Source organism: Nymphaea colorata, chromosome 7 (assembly GCF_008831285.2).
Source record: "Nymphaea colorata isolate Beijing-Zhang1983 chromosome 7, ASM883128v2, whole genome shotgun sequence".
NCBI classification, from domain to species: domain Eukaryota; kingdom Viridiplantae; phylum Streptophyta; class Magnoliopsida; order Nymphaeales; family Nymphaeaceae; genus Nymphaea; species Nymphaea colorata.
Window position 1 is genome coordinate 15,724,206 of NC_045144.1, and position 19,982 is coordinate 15,744,187.

Consider the following 19,982-nt stretch of genomic DNA (forward strand, 5'->3'; position numbering starts at 1 on the left):
GGATCACTTGTCAACTTGATTTTACTTGTTTATAGGTATATACTTATAAGTTTTTATATGTTAAACTCTTTTATTTCTCATTTCACAGGTATTATGAATTGAAAGACAAGATTTTATTTCTTTCATGCAGGTATAGAGCTAACAAACCCAAAAAAAAAAGTCAACCTTTGGCGTTTGAATTTTTATGAAACCTTATTGTACTTTAATGAAACATGTTGTTTATCTTTATTTTATGTTTTTAAAATCAAATTACTTAACCAACTTGGTTTGAGAAGTAAAATTTTGAGAGAGTTTCTATCACCATGAATGTACCGACACTATGAGAGACGGCTTTGAAACTGAGAACGTATTACAGATGTGGCTTAGATAAAGTGCCCTTTAAAGCTGAGAGTTTGTTCATGATACAGAAAAATAAAACTACTATCATAGAGTAATATCAACATACACGATGCTCGGGGGTCCTTTGCCCCTTACGAGCATATCGTGTGCGGCCGTGTCCTTATGACAAGGAAAAAAGAGAAGGCAAACGCCTAAGGGGAGCCGCTGTGGAGCGCCACCAACGAGGCGTACAGCCCGCCTTTGACGCCGATGAGCGTCTCGTGGGTGCCCTGCTCAGCGACGGCGCCGTTCTTGACAACGGCGATGACGTCGGCGCCGCTGATGGTCGAGAGACGGTGGGCAATGGCGATGGTGGACCTGCTCACCATCACCCCGTCCAGAGCCTCCTGGACGATGCGCTCCGACTCGGTGTCCAGTGCGGAGGTGGCCTCGTCGAGGAGGAGGATCTTGGGGTCCTTGATGATGGCCCGGGCGATGGCTATCCGCTGCTTCTGACCGCCGGAGAGCTGCACCCCGCGCTCCCCAACGGGCGTGTCATAGCCGTGAGGCAGCGCCGAGATGAAGCCATGGGCATTAGCGGCACGGGCGGCGGCCACGATCTCCTCCTCGGTTACGGACCCGGGCTTGCCGTAGGCGATGTTGGCGCGGATGCTGTCATTGAAGAGGACGGGCTCTTGGCTGACGAGACCCATCTGCTGGCGAAGCCACCGCAGCTGGAAACGGTGGATTTCGATGCCGTCGACGAGGATGCGGCCGGCGTCTGGTTCGTAAAACCTCTCCAGCAGAGATATGACTGTCGACTTCCCGCTGCCGCTCTCCCCAACCAGCGCCACCGTCTGCTCAAAAATAGGCCCAACTTTGGATCAGCAGGGAACCAACCGTTTATGTCATGTGTGCTTGATTTGGTGAAAAGATTCAACTACCCCAGTTCAATAATCATCTTTTAAAACGTAGGAATCAACGTAGAGATCATGTATAAAAATAATGTTACATGTAAAAGTTGAGTAATTTTTATTTTGTATTATGTGATTCTTACATTCATGGTCTAAATGTGGACAAAAATAAGAAAATTATGGAAATTGGTTTTTGTTCGTTTCAATTAGAAGTACTATTGCACGTTATACTTCATAAATCATGCAAACTCATAATCAATACATATATCTTCATATTTACTCAGTTCGTCATACATTATATATACACACACGTTCAAGGTTATGGACAAGTTCTTCCTTTTAGTTTAGCAATTATTGAATGACTTAGGAGAGGAGGGTACCTTTCCAGAGGGGATGCTCAAGCATAAGTCCCTAAAGATCTGAACATTCGGCCGAGTTGGGTACTTGAAACTAACATGCTGGAAGTCGATGTTTCCTTTAACAGTCGGAAGTGTAAGGCCTGAATTGTCGCTGGGATCAATTTTTGATTTTCTGTCAAGAATTGAAAAGATTGATGCAGCAGAAGCCTTTGCCTTTGCCAAATCAGGGGCAACTGCACTTGAAAATGAGACCCCCATGGCCGTCATTGTCAAAGCGAGGAAAACCTGAACATATGAAACAAGACAGGAGTGAATCAGTCAGTAAGTGAGTATGCTGTGGAAGTGTTGAATAATCAAATGGATCTCAACAATGGTGATGTAGATGGTCTTGTATATGAGAGTTTTAGGCAGTACCCTGAAAACCTTGCTTGGATCAGTCTTGCCGTCCTGTACAAGTCGAGCGCCTGCGTAAAAGCTAAGTGAATATGCACAATAGAGTGCAAAGAAGGAAAAGCCGAATCCAAGGCCACTGACAATTCCAAGCCTAATCCCATTCTTCTTTGGCGTCTCACATTTTTTCCTGTACAGCTCCATCACTCTTTCTTCGGCGCAGAATGACGCGACTGTTCGGATGCTACCAACTGCGTCATTGGCCACCTGACTTGCTTCCTCATACATTTTCTGCAACAGACAATGGATCATGATATTTATAATCACCAACAGACATTACAAGGCTTGTTCCAGCGTGAGATTAAAATTCAGTCGACTGAGTTTATTTAAACACTATGACGCAACTGGAAACAATATTTAGACAGAAAGAGAATGGGTGCAGAAGCAAACCTTAGCATCTGCACTGAATCCATCCAAAAATTTAACTTGGAAAAAGCTCTGCAAGCCAATCATAGGAATCAATCCCAGAATTATAAGTGCAAGTTCCCAGTTGGCTATGAATGCAATCAAAAGCCCTGCGATGATGGTTGAAATATTTTGCACCACCAGTGACAATGCATCTCCAACAAGGCTTCTCAAAGTTGCTGCATCTGCCGACAATCTTGCACCAATTGCTCCACTGAAAATAGAATCAATTTAATGGTGATGAAGGGTTCAGGTAGATTATTATGAATTCTAAGCTATGTTTAGAATGAATTCCTTCTCTGTCTCATACCTTGAGTTTATTGGTTCATCAAACCAAGACATTTCTTGGTGTACTACATGTTCAAATGTAAGAGCTCGGACGCGCCTCACTAACTTGCCACCTGCTACTGCAAATAGATACATCTGTGTTGGGCTAACAATCTGAGCCAGAAGTCCCAGTCCCACAAACATTAGTGCCCAAAAGTTTGCATCTCTCCGAAGCAAATGGGGTGGTTCAAAGAATGTCTTTATGATACTTGACATTACGACCCCAAGTAAGGGGAATATGATTCCATTGATAGCTGCAGCGAAACAACCTAATAGCAAAACTGGAAGCTCTGGCTTGTTCAGTCGACCTAGTCGTGAGAGCGATACATGCTCATTGGTTTTCTCATAGACAATGCCTACATCATTATCATAGACTGGACCCGCATGGTGAATACTCAGAGCTCCAGGCAAACCCAAGGAAATTGGGAAGGAGTGCCTGCTACTACATCCCAGTGAGGATCCTCTGCTTATGGATCTGTTCAATCCGAATCTCATACTTTCGGATCTACTTGGGGCACTGTTGGCATCAAAGTTGGCACCAACCTCATCAGCATCAGCAACAACTTCTTCTTTGACTTGACTTATTTCCTGCATTCGTATAAGCTGCGAGTATGCACCATCAGGATCCTTAATCAGCTCTGCATGGGAACCTGTTAAGAGCAAAAATAAAAATTTATCTTCCTGAAACAAAATCACAAACGAATACGTAGCTTGTTACTGAAACGTTCTCATTCAGCAAGAAAACAGCAAGCCTACCTTTCTCTACAATTTCTCCACGGTGCATCACTACTATCATGTCAGCATTTCTTATGGTGGTTAAGCGGTGCGCAATAACAATTGTGGACCTGCCTACCATAATTTTTGTCAGGGCTTCTTGCACCATCTTCTCGGACTCTGCATCCAGTGCACTTGTTGCTTCATCTAGAAGAAGAATCCTTGGGTTTTTTAAGATGGCCCTTGCAATTGCAATCCTCTGTTTTTGTCCTCCAGATAATTGTGTTCCATGTTCACCAACCATTGTGTCAAGACCCTGATAACATGTATAACAACTATTAGCATCGGTAGCCACAAGAGCAGTTATGGTCAAATATAATAAGTCACTCGCAAAATTCTTTCACCTCTGGCATCCTATCTATGAACTTTGCAGCATTTGCAAGCTCAGCTGCTGTCCTGATTTCTTCAAATGTAGCACCCGCTTTTCCATATGCAATGTTCTCTCTTATAGTTGTTGTGAACAGAACAGGTTCTTGGCTGACAAGACCAATTTTCTCTCTGATCCAACTAAGTTTCAGCTTCTTCAAATCGACCCCATCTATGAATACCTGACCGACTTGAGGATCATAGAACCTCTGTACCAAGCTGATCACGGTGGACTTCCCGCTACCACTGCCACCAACCAGAGCGACTGTCTCACCACTTGGCACTTGAAGTGAAAGCCCAGAAAAAATGAGAACATCAGGCCTTGCTGGGTAACTGAAATGGACATCTTTCAGTTCTATATCTCCTCTTATGTCATCCAAAACAATGCCGCTCTTATCATGTGTATCTATCTCTGGTTTCCTTTCTATTGTCTCAAACATTTTGTATGCTGCTGCTTTCCCTGCTGCAAAAGCAGTCATGCATGGGGATGCTTGGCCAAGAGCTCTGATTCAACATCAGAAGCAATAGACTCAGTTAATAACATGATATTCATGGTATTGAAATAATGATTCTATAAATAACAGAACTTACGTTCCTCCATTCATAATGGCCACCATCACACTGACCACTTGTCCACCAGTGTAACCCTTATGAATGATCAGTCTGGCACCATAGAACACAGCAAGCCCATAGCTAGCAAATATGATAAGCAAAATAGATCCAAGTCCTATGCCTGCAGCCGCCCCTTCATAAATGGTAGCCTTATATGCAGGTTTTAGTCTCTCGTTGTATTTGGCTATAGCCTGCTTCTCTCCCGTAAAAGATGCCACCTGATAACATAAAAAAAAAAAAGTAATCAGTTCTGAAGTTCTATTCACTCACAATAGAACCGTCCCCGAGCACCCATGTTACATGGATAGAATAACATTGCCGGGGAAATGACAAAGACCAATAACATCATAAGAACCATACATTTAATATTCAAATCTATGAATATGCTTGTAGAAGTTATAATATGTAAAACTATGTAGATTATTGAACACCAAAATATTAGAAATGTATACTGAGAACTATGATTCTAGCTCTAGCAGTCTTTGTGCATTTGGCAGAGAAAGCTCCGTCTACCTGACTGTGTGTTTGGACTCAAGACCTTCAAGTTGGAGGAAGTCAAGAATTCAAAATAGAAAGGCTCTTTCTCGGTATAAACTGACAGGTTCTGCCTAACCCCAGCTCGCACAGAAAACTTGTGACCTCAAATATGACACCCTTGTGTTGCAGCTTGATACAACGATCATATATATGCCAACTATTCATCAAGGACATTTTCTTTTTGTTGACTGCAATACACAACTATAGGATAAACTGAGATTTCAGTTTCACAACAAGAGAGGGTGTACATGATCGTGTTGGTCATTGCTATTAAGAGATGTAACAAAAGGGGGCGGATTCCATCTAATTTGACTGCAAAATAGAATTATGCATTATACAGGGTTGAGTTTCAAAGAGACTGTAGAGCTTACCATTCTGATAGATCCCACTGTTTGGCCTACAATGGTGCTGACTTCATGATATGCTTTTTGTCCATGGCTAGATATCTTGGAAATTACCCAAGCAAGGATCACTCCATCAAGGACTACTGGAGGAATTCCAGAGAGCATAATGAGAGAAAGTAGCCATCCTTTCGTGAAGGCTATCAAGAAACCGCCAAGGAATGTGGAGATGAGCTGCACAAACTTCCCAACCTGAAAATTGATTTAAATTTTGTGTTGAGGTGCAGAAGCAAAGTAGTCAACCACATAAGGAAATGATCAAGAATTTGGACTTTGTTGTGTAAGTTCCTCTCTATTATTAGGTTCATGACTTTGATTCACGACTTTCAGCTTGACACTGTTCAAAACTTCTGTTTACGTTCACCCTTCTTAATCATCAATTCTCAAATCATTTCAGGCGACAGTATCTTTGGTAGACTTTGTCCTCTTTAAGATGATCGAAGTCCTGTAAATAAAGCTTGTACTAGATCCCAAGTAGGCCAACCTTTTCACCAATGGCGTCTTGGATGAGGATGGTGTCCGCAGTCATTCTTCCGATCACTTCTCCGGTCGTCGTTTCCATGTCGAAGAATGCAATGTCCTGCCTGAGTATGTTGTTCAGGTACAAGCTCCTGATTCTGGCTGCTTGTCTCTCTCCTGCTATCATCCAGCAAGCCACCTCTGCCAACCCGATAATTTCACAGACAGATACATCGGAATTACTCTCAGGAGCCATGCGCAAAACTTTTCTCAATAATTTATAAGAGATTTGGAAAAGATAGCTTAGAGATTTTGAAAAGAAGGCTTAGCAACTAATGAAATTCTATGGGTAGGTAACAGATCTCACGTAAAAATGCAGCTGCTGCACAACCGAGACCCAAATAAAAGAACTTCAGGCACACCTGAAACACAGCCACAAAGGCAAAATTATGAAGAGAACTAGAGAAAAAATCGAGAAGCAGATGAAGAACACCAAATTACTTAAGAGATTAAATTATTTTTTTAGTCATGTGCATTTGATGGTAGTAATAATATTAGCGTTGTTTGCAATACAAAGTGAAAAGAGCATGAGAAATTGCTTCTTTTAGACGTGCAACTGTGCAAGTCATCTTGAAAGAACAACCCTTTCAATCTTTCCTCCATTTTAAAGTTCGTTGATTTTTAGTGTCAAAACCTTCATGATGGAAATTTGGTTTGGGCTTCTGATCTGACATTACAAACTGTGGAATTTAGACTAGTATTTAGTGTTAAAACTAACATTTTTGTTTAATACAATTTTTTTAGAAAAAACACACTTTTTGAATTCACATCTGTTCTATTTTCAGAAGAAATTTCATATCTACGAGTCCAATCTATGCCACAGATCCTAGAATCTGAACCATAAACGAATAACTGATATTTGGGTCTTTCAGGCGAGACCATCTTTATGTTTCTTTTTGCCACAACAGTCAACAGTTTACTCACTATCAACGTAGCTGATAATCTAAAATTTGGCGGCTCTTCCTTTTCTCTTTCCCTGTGCATCTCTTTTCTATTTTGTACTGGAAAAATAATTTACATCATCAAATCTAATCTGAAGGTCAAATTTAAAGTATTTAACTGACCTTTAATATAAGCATATGAGAAGGAAGCAATGTTCGTATCGGTTTGTTGACCGATACGGCATACCAGCCGGTACCAATCAAGCCGTATCAGCTCATTTCCCTTTATTTATGATTCAAAGAATAACTTAGAATATTTTAAATTCATTTCGTAAAATTATAAAAAACAAAAAACTAAAGGCCCCATCTTCGGCTGTGCTTGATAAACAGCAGGACCAAGAAGTATAAAATGATGAAAACAATATGCTGTACCTTCGTCACCATGTGCAGAACATTGTGTTGGTCTGCTTTGCCGAAAGAGTCAATGAGGTCCCCAAAAAGCATGGACAGGAGGGGCATCCCCATGCCATTGCCAAGGGCCCCGACTGTGCCTATCACCATCAACATCACATCCAGTGAATCTGCAAAAGAGAACAGCTTATAGAATGGGATTGTGTTGTTCAACCCCCCATTGCCACCACCTTCCCTCTCCTCCTTCTTTGAATCCTTATAGTCCTCTATCTCAAATGAACCATTGATGTGGTTCTCCTTCTCCATCTTCAAATTGGGAGTTTAAAACCAGTCCCTCCTTGATTCTTTTGTCACCTTCTGGTTTTTTTCTTTTGTTAGAAGGAGAACTGCTTCTGTACCATCTTCAGTTGATCCCTGAATTCAGTGTTCAAAATAAGAGTCCTGCAACATGGAGGAGAATTTCATGAGAAAGAGAGTTTCTGGATAGAAAGAGGAGAGCAGTTTTAGTATGATTACGCTGTAGAACCCAAGAAAAGGAAAAAAAAAAACAGGAAGGAGCAATGGTTATCCTCTGTCTATAGCATTTAAGGAAATCCACAGTAAGAGTTTTGATTTCTGTCAAATCCACTGTCGGATGAATCCTCTTTTCCTCTCTGACATAAATGGCGAATAGAAATCAATTGGACTCTCTCTCATAAATGGTTCAGTAAAATATATTATAATTGGTCTGTCTGTGCGATCACATATATAAAGAATTAAATGGTTTAAGCGTTTTTATTTTTTTTTTATTGTACGGAAAAACTTATCTATACGTGAAATAAACAAATCTAAAATTAGATTTCATCATATCCGTACAGGTAAAATCTCTAAAAAAACAAAAGAAAAATGAAGAACATTCGTTGCCAAGACAAGAAAATTCAAAAAGAAAAGAAAAGATAGCAGTCGGTCGTCAAAATGCTCTTACCCCTCAAAATCTTGTAATTTTCTTTTTAATTTAGACAGAACTTTTGGTGAAGTTATTGATTTTAAAAAACATGCACAGTAACTGCGTGAACATATTGTAAAATCAAAATCTAATCTAGTCATCGAAGCCGAGCATACTCGATTCGATTAAAGTAACAGTTTCGTCTTTCCACCATCAAATTTTAAAAATGAATGTCAACATCAGATGAATTGATGAGGAATTAAAAGGCTGACAGGCGCTGCTTGCCGGCAATATTGCGGATGTCATCGGAGCACATTATTACGACTTTATTTGACAAAGACCAGCCTAATTTTCCGTTTTCTTTTTCCGGCCGGTGATTTGCTACTTTTGAAAGACCTAAATTGGATGGAGATGAGCATGGCGGCAAAGGGATCCAAGTTGATTGAATGAGCACTCCTACCCATCAACGCCTTTGACACCAAAACCTAGCTAACCAGTAGCCTTCACTTTGCTAATGGATTGGCCAAAAGGGCTCGTGGTATTTGATTTTCTGGGCAATTATCAGATTAAAGAAAAGCCAGAAAAGCCAAAATCGACTTTGAATGTGGATCTAAATCGGATCCGGCTTGCCAAAATAGACTTTTAATGTGGACCCAATTTTATATATATATATATATATATATATATATATATATATATATATATATATATATATATATATATATATATATATATATATAGAGAGAGAGAGAGAGAGAGAGAGAGAAAGAGCCCATAAAATGAGAATCTATAAAATTTGAGGACCCTAAATATAAGAACAAAGAGAGAGAAAGGAAAATTGAAATGTAGATGATTTTTTTATTTTTTTGTCTTAAAAATTGATCAGAAAAAGTGCATTTTGTCATTAAAAACTATACTCATCGTTAACGGACCTTTTGCGATCGTTAACGGACCTTTTGCGATAGTTTTAATGATAAAAAAAAAAGAAAACATATAAAGCTAACAGCCTATTGATTTCAATTCTTTTATATTGTATCAAGTCAATAAAGCCCACAAAAAGGGTTTAGAACAATAGCACATTGGCTTTTGCCCTAAAAGGCCTAGGGTGTTTATGAATGCTAACAATTTTCAAGATCATAAGTTGGCCCTCAAAACAGTTTACGAAATTAAACTATTCAAAAAAAAAAGACTCGGCTACACTATTCACCATTCCTCAATTAGATTAGTCGCCACACTTTCGTCAGGGCAAAAAAAGGCATACGTCTAACTCGTTTCAATTTGAAAAACTGTCGGTTGAGACACAGCTTTCATGTCAAATCGTGATTAATGATCGCAAGTTCAAGGACTCAAATTAAATACACACGGAATTTTTATGGTGTTCATTATATTTTTAGTTAAGAAAACATTGCAGTGATACAGAACACATCTCCAATAAATATATATATATATATATATATATATATATATATATATATATATATATATATATATAGAGAGAGAGAGAGAGAGAGAGAGAGAGAGAGAGAGAGAGAGAGAACTAGTTATGATTGTGTTTTGGCTAAGATTTCAAGAATACACGCTTACTGCATGGGACGGAAGGGAATAAGTTGACGATGAACTTCTTGGTGATGGATTAATAATATGCTGAGTGCTCAAAAGCTGCACCAGTAAACGGTGCAACTCTTCGGCGCCTCAATCGACATTCTTTTCCGCTCATCTGTCTCATTAAATCTTTTTCTCTCTCGTTCCAAACAACCGCCTAACCAGGAAAAGGAAAAACTACAAACTCCACAGAAAACAAAAACTAGAAAAAAAGGAGAAGCTGAGCCAAAAACTGATGAACAAAGGCAAGGCACACCATGGGCACTTTTCATGATTCTCGGTGAGTGGGAGGGAAGCCCATCTCCTTCCCCTTACTCTTTGGGTATAAGGCTGTGTCAGGATCTGCTAAACTTACGATTATTACTTTCAATTTAAGATAGTAGCATGCAGTCCACATGAATAGCGCCCATAGGTTTAGGATTCATCTGACAGTCGATGAAGATGCCGAAAATGGCATTCATAAACGGCCAATAACAAACCAAATCTACTCTGAAACCCTTCTTTCTCAGGCGTCCCTCGCGTTACAGATCACTTAAAAGGTTATGAAGAAACAAGCTGAGATCAACACTGGAAAACCAAGAAACTAACTAGCTAGATAGAAGGAGGCAGAACTCAAACCACTTACACGCATGAGTGGCATGGCAAAGGCACAGTAGACGTTCAACATGAAAGACCAACCGCTTCGCAGGAGCCGCTTCTGCCGGGCGACATATATAGAAGCAAGCAAAGGCAAAGGCAAAGGCAAAGGCAAGGAATTAGCTCTGATTACCAATCAGTGAGTGGTTGAATCTGAAGAGGTCAGATGATCAAGTAGCGGAATTGTCGTCTTCTTGGAGAATAGCTGGTGAAGAAATTTCGATGGAGGTGTGGTTGTATTTGAAGGTCTGCTACTTGCTGGTGGACTTAATGCATGGTGTGACTGGTTCACCGTTCACGTCCTAGTGGCGAAGGAGATGGCTTACAGTGAGGGAACAACTCGGCCGGAATGATGGTCAACTGGCTCTGCACTCGGTGGAGGCATTAAATGAGAGCTGGTGCCTTGGTACATGGTCACCGCAAGGTGAGTCGTGACCATGCTGTATTTAAGGGCGGGCAGAATTCGAGGTAGGGGACGAGGCCCACCGGCCGGGGTCGTGTCACTTTCTGGCTAGCTCGGCCTGCCTTACCGATAGTAAATGAGCGTAGCGGACCAGGCAGAGGGTGCTGGTCAAGACAAGGCGGCCACTCTCTGTGCCAGCAGCGCGAGCCTAGCTGCTCTTTTTTTTTTTTTTTTTTTCAAATTTGAAATGAAAATTTTACGGGTCTTTTGGATGAAAACCCTCACCTAACACAATTTTTTTTTTTAAAAAAAAACTTGGGTTAGAGGAAAACCAAGTTTTACAATTAGTCTTAAAAGCCTTGTCTTTTTCTGTTTGGATGATATATGCAAAAAGTGGCTTTTGAATATTTTAAGGGTACCAAGTTTTTCACTCTTTTTTACAAAACCAGTTTTTCTTAAAGCTGAGCTGAGTTTTCTTCAAACTCAATTTGGACGTTTCAGAAACTAAGTTTTGCCTTTAAAACTAGATCGTGTGTTCAAAACCTAGTTTTGAAGTGTCATTCAAACACTCTCGATCAAAACAGGCTTAATATATTTTTTTTGTTTAATCACCTTGAATTATATATGAAAGAATTAATTTAACATAAGTGTATTAACGTTGTTATACCACAGTCTCAAGGGGCATAGCATAGCTGGTCAGATTATAGGCCTGTATAAAGGCAAGTTTCTAATTTGATTCATGTGGGTGATATGTTTTTGTATCTTAAAGTGGTAGGGCGCGAGATCCAAGTTAAATGGTACATCGTTGTTATTGCTGACACCGACGCCAGCTCACAACCCCGAAGGCAAGGGGAATGAGAGAGCCTTTGGGTCTCGCTTCGGGTAGTGGGATGAACTTCTCGCTTACCTGAACGTTGTTATACCACTAAAATTTAAGTGGGTTTTTTTTTTTTTTTTTTGTAAAAGCAACAATTTTAAATTGGTTTACAAGACTAATCGTTGTTCGATTCCCATGAACGTCAACTTCCTACACGAGCCAATACAAACCTAGACGTTGAGGCAATGAAAAGGGGGAAGTCTTTGTTTCTCCTTCCTGCCATGAACAATTTTAAATTGATGTAACGTGTATATTTGAGAACCATTAAAGTTGAGCTTTTCTATTATGCCAGCCTCATAAAACGTAGTTGTCCGGACCTACAGAGGGTTAATTGCAATTCAAGGAGCAGAACCAACAAGTGGTCATAACTTTCAATGGTTGTTCATAATTATAAAAAAAAATTGAACTAATTGTATGCTTTTTGGAAGCCATAAACATATGTTTTCATGTTAGTGAGGCAATACATTATGAAGGTCAACTTAATATTCTTTTCCCGCATATAGGATTCCATTCCTTAACTTTTAAGCCTATATCACTGTCTTTCTAAGATTCATATACATAGATACAAGAGCTCAAGCATGAGTAATTCAACGTCAAACTAAGACTGTTGAAACTTGTGATCGAGGCGCAGCTAATGATTCTTTATTAAATTGACAATAGATCTAATCAACGGTCTACGCAAACCAGTACATTCATCAAAGTGCGTCTATTTACCCGTACTTTTCACAGTAATTAGACGCTGACTTCTCGGAACCTTGGCGAGTAGAGACAGGTCGCCGTAAAATATAAAAATAAATAGCATGCAGCAATTCTTTATAGTAAAAGTTGACTTTTCACGACATCGGAAAAGTAGGCTTTGATCGCTGGAAAATATAAAATTAGTTTTCTGTTGAGTACTTCAATATGAACAGAAAAAACATGCATGAACTATTTGTATGATCTCAATAAAGTCTACTAGTTTACTTTATATATATATATTTATATATATATAAAGAGAGAGAGAGAGAGATTATTGACGAGGTTAAGCTCATGAGACCGAGGAAAGAAAGGTGAAACTTTGCTGGTGAAGGGTTAGTTGATCTTTCGGTTCCTTTACATGGTAAGTCCATCTCTGATAGCCACGATAGAAGATGAGAATGCTTTTCTTTGGTATTTGATTTTCTTATACTAGTAGGTAGCGTATGTTAATGCCAATGGAGGAAAAGCTTATATTTTTTAGGTCAAATTCAATGCAGCAAAATGTTTTCCTTGAAAACACGCGTCTTCTGCCTTTGATGCCTCTACTTTTTGAAGTGGACGTTTCCCACGGTCACCCTGGCAAAATAAAGATAAGTTGTCAGTAAACTTATGCCAGTTCAATTTCACCTTCAACCAGCTATGCTCCTTTGATAAAAGCGAGACTAGCACATCAAATATATATATATATATATATACATATATATAGATATATATATATATATTGCAAAATAGTTCCTGTTTTGCTGTTTTTACGTAACCATATATGGCTCCATTCAAGAAGGTTTTAGTGCTTACGCCTTGCTTTTTATCTGCATCATGTGTGCGAAGATGCAAAGTTGCAAGTTAGTTAATAGCCTACAATGAACATAGTAACGATGACAATCAGTCATTTTATGGGTTTTTTTAGCAACACTAACATATTATTTACTGTCTCCTCAACCTGCCCTACAAAATGGGGCAGCTTTATGAGACACCATAACACACCATCCCATGTATCTTCCCTGTACATTCATGAAACCATAACAGCGTGTTATTGTTTCGAAACTGTCCTTTAGGTTCCGTTTGATAAACGTGAAAAGATATGCACGGTAAAATTACAATCGTATGGCAGGAAATTTTTTTCGTGAAAAAAACTCGAACCTAGATAGTTCCGACTTTTTTGCATGTGAATTTTTCCCCATTTCAAAAAAAAAAATGCAGGGTAAAATTTGCCCTGTTTGATGCTACAAGGTGAATTTTTCCCCATTTCAAAAAAAAAATGCAGGGTAAAATTTGCTAAATCATACGAACTTGAAAAAAAATTCATCCTGCACAGTGTTTTTCTTCTGCATCATCAAAAGGAGCCTTAAAACCCTCTTTATATGTGCTTTAACATATGCCACAATGTTCATTGTGAACTAAAACTTCTTAGTGGGGTGTTAGAATTTTTGACTGGAATGTATATGTATATATATATATATATATTGAACTATAGAGTTAAAAATCTTTATTAAAACCTATATTTGCGTTTAAGTTGTAGAAAAGCCAAATGCCAATAAAATCAATCATTGTACATCACAATATGTACAGTTAATTTCTTTTGGTGGAAAAAAAAAAGACAAAAAATGCCATCGTACCAACTGCCACACTTTTCTAGGGGATCAAAGATAAAACCAAATTGCTGGGTAGAGGCAGGGAGAATTCAACTCATTTGACCCGATATATATATATATATATATATATATATATATATATATATATATATATATATATATATATATATATATATATATTACAACACTAGAACTATATGGAACTAAGTCTTAAGTGCATACTGACACAATAGAGGCATGAGGGTACATGAGAGTGTCATATCAAGGGAGTGGTAAATGTGTTCGAATCACTTGGAATTGAAATCCCACTTTTAGATTACACATGGACGCGGTAAAATGCCAGTGATAGATGATCCTCAGACTTTTCCAAAAGCATATTGAAGGAGAAGCAGGCTAGCTGACAAAGGTAAAGTCCCTATACATCCAGCTAGTTAGGTGTAGCCAGTTATAAGCTACAGTTATAATGTATATTTTCTTTCCATCTATGAAGCATCGTTGTAAAAGAAAATGTACATTAATAAGAACAAGAGCACGTAAAATATCTACCTAAAATGAGACTGCTTTGAAGATGTTTCGAGATCAGGTCAATGGAATGTTAAGGTAAGACATGATCATCTTTGTTGATAATTACTTTTTAATATTGAATGATTTATACAAAAATTAACTCAAAGATGAGCACTGGTGAATTAACAAACTTAAGAAACATGGTGCATATAAGTAAATATTTTAATTAGGAAGAGAGAAAGATTGTCTTTGTGATTATATACAGGTAAATATTTTAATTAGGAAGAGCTAAAGATTGTCTTTGTGATTATATATATATAGATACACACATAAGATCTTTCTTTTTTTTGATATGTGTTGTAAATATGATCTCAATGACATATTGGTGGGAAACATATATTAAGTTAATCATTCTTTTAATTTGATCACACTCTTATAATAAGTGAAACTGAACAACTCATATAATATAAAAATTTGATAATGGATAAACCACCTTTTTTATGTAAAAAACTTGAACTAAAAAAACTTTATACCAAATTAGTTTTTACAAACATATTATGATGTTTTTATTTTGTTTAAGATATATTTTTATCAACAATTTAAAGGGTCTGGCTCTTATCTCTGGCCTAGCAGTCAGAGATAAAAACCTATATATATATATATATATATATATATATATATATATATATATATATATATATATATATATATATATATATATATATATATACATGGTGACTCCAGCATTTCAAAATGATCCAGCCATTTAAGAGTGCTGTCTGATTCAGCATGAGTGATGGTTAAGAGAAAAACAAATAAAAAAAAATGATAGATTTTTTCATCATCGAATATTAGTTTATATCTTTTTTTCTTTTTTTTTCAACCATCAATCTAATTAATATGAACGGTTGTGGTTAAATGACTGAGTGACTCTATATATATATATATTAAAAATCTATGATTTCAAAACATCATAATCAGTTAAAAGTAACATGAATTGTTGTTGCACCATAAGTAAGATGATTAATTTTTAGTCAATGGAATATATATATATATACACACGAAGACCGATGCATGCATTAGTAAAATCTGCGCAAGCAAACATGGTTTTTTAGCACAAACCATTACAAAGGCAACAACGAGAGAGCTCGACAACTGCGACTGGTTCAGGCAACATCCACTCGCCACTTGTTGAACATGCATGCTTGTGCGGGATGGCTGCAATATACACATTTATTTGTAGAAAAAAAAAAAAAGAGATTGACATTGATGAAACAAGCACGTCCTGCATTTAGATCAATGCGCCTAAAACAATGCAAAAAAGCAAGTATGAGCTTTGAATGATTCCAAACTCAAAACTTAGGAAGGACGGAGATGCTTAATCATTCTTCCTCATCAACCGCACATGTAATTCACTAAAGACCAGAAGTCGAGCATGATCTCGACACGTTTCGTTTTATATACAAATTAAAATTCTATATCAACCACCTTCAAGATCTTAATCTATTGGTTACGTATTCATGTTTTGCAAATATAATGATGGGAGCATCTCCCAGCAGCTCCTTTATTGGAAATTAAAAATGTTATATCAACCACTTTCATGATCAAGAGGATGTGAACAGTGGCGGAGCTAAGATATTTTGATTTGAGGGAACAGTGCCCTCTTCAGAAATCTTTTCTGGCTTAGCTACTGGAAGTGGCGTGCTCGAGTCACAAGCACAGCTCTGGATACTGCATAAAATTTTGAAGCCATCACATGACACTTTTGATTTGGTGGTGTGGGCAGTAACCACCAGTAATAATGACACTCCAGCGACGGAAGATGGAAGGTGTCAGTGAATTGGGCTTTTCATCATCGACGAAAGAAAATATTGTCAGTAAATATTTCACTGACGGATTCCTATATCCGTCAGCTATACTTATACCAACGGATCCTATACTACCGTGCTCTGCCCGTCACTAAAGCTCCTTTTTTTTTTTGGTAGTGTCATGTATCTCCACCACTAGATGTGAGGCTTGCAGGGATGGAGAAAGGTGTAGGCAATTGCCCACACAAACCAAAAAAGGTTCTCACTTTCATATTGATGTTTTGGAAAAAAAAATTCATTTATATATTTGTGTCATTTTTAAAAATTTAAAATTTTATACCCAATGACCCCTTATCTAGAAGCTTCTAGTTCCGCCCCTGCATAGCATAACATTTACATACCAATAAATCTCATACTTACTATTGTGAAAACGCCTGGTTCTAGATGCATTTCTGTGGCCGAAACTATGGGTGTAAGTCGCCATCGAAATTATTGATAAGCGTTAATGACAGTAAGGAGAAGCAGATGCTTGGCTCTTGGACCACCATTAATGTCTATGGAGAGCATTAGATGCATTAACGAAACAGTTGTTCTTGTGTTTCCGGCCAGCTTCAGAAGTAATGGCGCCTCATGGGCGTCCATGTCTATTCATTACAAAAGCTGCTTAGAGGGCGGCCACATGCCTATGTGTACGCGTTTCATTTGATTCTTCATGCGCATGAAATATTTGCTACTCAATGAATCAAAACCTTTAAAGGGCAACGAGATTAGTTTGCCTTGTCAAATCCAGATCTGTGACGAAATTAAAAGGCGGAATCTTCTTCATGCCGATCGATTCAGACGAACCTCCAGCGTTGGTGCTTTTTGATTGATGAGTTATGATCCACAAGCAACCTGATTGATGAGTTCAGATCTCTTTGATCGAGTTCTGCAGCCAAGTTGAATTCAATTAATGCTTATGGTCAAATCTAGCTGGATTTCTACGATCAAAATCCATAGTCCATTAGATTAAGTGATTGATTTTGATTAAGATCCGATGATGTCAGACCTAAGATCTACACTTAAGATCCTTATTTTACTTTGTTGCATTGTGAAAAAAGTGGGATTTAAAAACAGAAAGGGAAAGGTCCGATCTTAAGGAACGAAAAAATTTCATGACATCATTTTACTATAAAGTTTTAGTAAGTACTTTAGGTAGACAAGAGTATATAGGATATTAGGAAGAAAGGAAAGCTTGTAAAACCTAAAATCCAACAAAGCACAGTAATGAGCCATTTATCATGAGCAACTAAAGAAGCACTTATAATCGTTCTGAGCTTGGAAAAGGGAGAGTGTGTCAACATTTATTCGATCTTTATCCATCTTACTCTCTCACTCACTTCTCTCTCTTCCATTTTTTTTTTTGTGTGTGTGTTTTTTTTTTCCTTTTCACAACCATTTTATCGCCTTAAAAATTGGTGGATGTATTGTATAAACGGAATTGAAAATCTAGTCCCAAAGTTATGCTTTTACTTTCCAGTTTCCACATCCAACGTGTTGGATGATCCCTCCAAAATTTATTTATTCTTCTCTCATCCTCCTCTTTTCATGAGAAGTATTTTGGTCTCATAAAAAAAATAGCATGCTTCCATATTTTCAACTTAACCCACGTCATCTTATTTGTTTAAAATCAACGTGACTCAAATAATTTTCATTAAATCTGATATATATATATATATATATATATATATATATATATATATATATATATATATATATATATATATTGAATGAGGACCACAAAAAAACTGGAAACCAAGAAACTGCCTTCAATGCTGTCCGATCTTTATGATCAAACCGCCCTGTGGCAAACCTTTTTTTTTTTTTTTTTTTTTTTTTTTTTTGGACTCGAGCACAAATCAAGTGAAACTGTGAAAGTAGATCGATTTTTTGTCATTCCGGAAGAAGTCCACATCTTGTCGGGGTCTTCGTCCACAATGGTACGGAACAATAGTACATTGGAGTAGATACACGAATTAAGTTTAATACAACAGTGATTCCTTTCTCACCGTGTCCATTCACTCCCTTCGCGGGTGCTGCCAGTTCAGCATATATATATATATATATATATATATATGTATATGAATGAGTACTGACTTTAGCTATGTAAAATCACCCAACTCACTCATAGAGGTCATCTGATTTATTGTGATAAACTATTGAAAGAAAACAAACACAAAAAATTTGTGAACTAATAATAGATGATGGTAAGAATATCTCTACTTTTTTCATCGTGTTTTCTTTATCGATCATTTATCACGATTAATTGGACGGCCCTTGTCAGTAATCTAAGTATTGTTTTTGTATGGTTGAGCAATAGAGTGGGAACCAACTGCTTTGCGTGGCCATTTATGAGTCGGATATAAGTAGGTAACGAGGAGCTATGAATTGAGTTTACGGCTGTGGGGTCAAAGAGTAGTAGCAGTCTTTGCCCTACGCCAAGGTCAAAACAAGGGTTTCAAACAGCACAGAAGAATTAAATATAGCATTGCATGTCAACGTATGATTAAATGCTTGGTTTCCGGACCTCGTGATTGAACGCTTCTTTGGAAGCCAAGAGATGCATCCCCCCTTCCCCAGCCAACTTGGAGTTGGATTCAAGTTCTTATTATTGAAGTTGGCTGCGTTGAATTTTTATATGATCAGATTTAGATTGAGACCTAGCTCAGAGCCCTTGTTTTTCAACACTGAATTCATTTTGGTTGGACTAGCATAAGATTGGACGTTAATATGCAACTGGGTTTATCAAATCTGAATGAGGTATGGGATTTCGATTGAAATTTAATCAAGGGACGCATATTGAATCTGAATCCAATACGCAATCTGATTTATATTTCGTTATAAATCTGGCTAAGAGGATTGAAATCAGATATATTTGATTTATGTGTTTTTTTTTCTTAAACCAATAAAATAATAATAATAATAACAACAATCATAGGAACGTAATATCGGGGTAGTTTTGATCCCAAACCACCCACAAAGGTCATGATAATAATAATAATAAATTAAGCATGAAATTTAATTGTAGTATAGAAAAGCTAAGAAACAATACTCTAAGTCAGCAAAATATAATCAATACAAAGACAAATTAAATTACTTATGTTGTCTTACTCTAAAGTTGTCTCAAGCACCCAATTCACAATGTTTAGTTCAATTTAATGCCAATCTAGGTTGTATATAAACAGCCGCTGAGGCAGGTGAGGTCTCCATGGGACATATGTCTCACTAAGTCCACTCTTTGAAGCATTATTTTAGTGTTGAAACTTTGATGAACTTGGCACTTTAGCTATATGGTGTAGTATCATGAGATCTCATGAGATCTGGGTCACTCCTTCATAGTCAATTGAAATTTATTAATTATATATATAGTGTTTTATGAGAAAAAATTTGATTCCGCTCTTTTATATATATATATATATATACACACACATACCTGACAGAACTCTGCCATTGGCCGAGAGCGGGAGACAAATGACCCAGAAATTGTAAAAAGGCAATCAGTGAAAAGTGTCATGAGGCAATCTTTTCCGTGTTTGAATTGGGAGCTTTATCTCGAGCCATTGATCACATATTTTGACACCGCA

General features: G+C 37.6%; 1 protein-coding gene across 1 annotated transcript; it reads right to left on the minus strand.

Annotated features, from left to right (window-relative positions):
* Positions 1-362: 362 nt before the first annotated feature.
* On the minus strand, positions 363-10,820 carry LOC116257735 (ABC transporter B family member 11-like). The gene is made up of 13 exons (XM_031634703.2): positions 10,427-10,820; positions 7,296-7,715; positions 6,290-6,344; positions 5,948-6,123; positions 5,434-5,655; positions 4,505-4,743; positions 3,892-4,417; positions 3,530-3,803; positions 2,757-3,423; positions 2,432-2,660; positions 2,006-2,272; positions 1,613-1,876; positions 363-1,175 (listed from the first exon to the last, which is right to left on the minus strand). The coding sequence occupies exons 2-13, from the start codon at positions 7,578-7,580 to the stop codon at positions 531-533; spliced, it is 3,849 nt and encodes a 1,282-aa protein (XP_031490563.1). The 5' UTR covers positions 7,581-7,715; positions 10,427-10,820; the 3' UTR covers positions 363-530.
* Between the last annotated feature and the right edge of the window lie 9,162 nt (positions 10,821-19,982).

What these genes read in the sequence shown, in the direction of transcription:
- LOC116257735 (XM_031634703.2), bottom strand. Translation starts at nt 7,580, where the DNA reads ATGGAGAAGGAGAACCACATCAATGGTTCATTTGAGATAGAGGACTAT. An exon ending in TGCAGCAGCTGCATTTTTAC is followed by an intron (nt 6,124 to 6,289) that starts GTGAGATCTGTT and finishes TCGGGTTGGCAG; the next exon opens with AGGTGGCTTGCTGGATGATA. An exon ending in GATTCAGTGCAGATGCTAAG is followed by an intron (nt 2,273 to 2,431) that starts GTTTGCTTCTGC and finishes TGTCTGTTGCAG; the next exon opens with AAAATGTATGAGGAAGCAAG.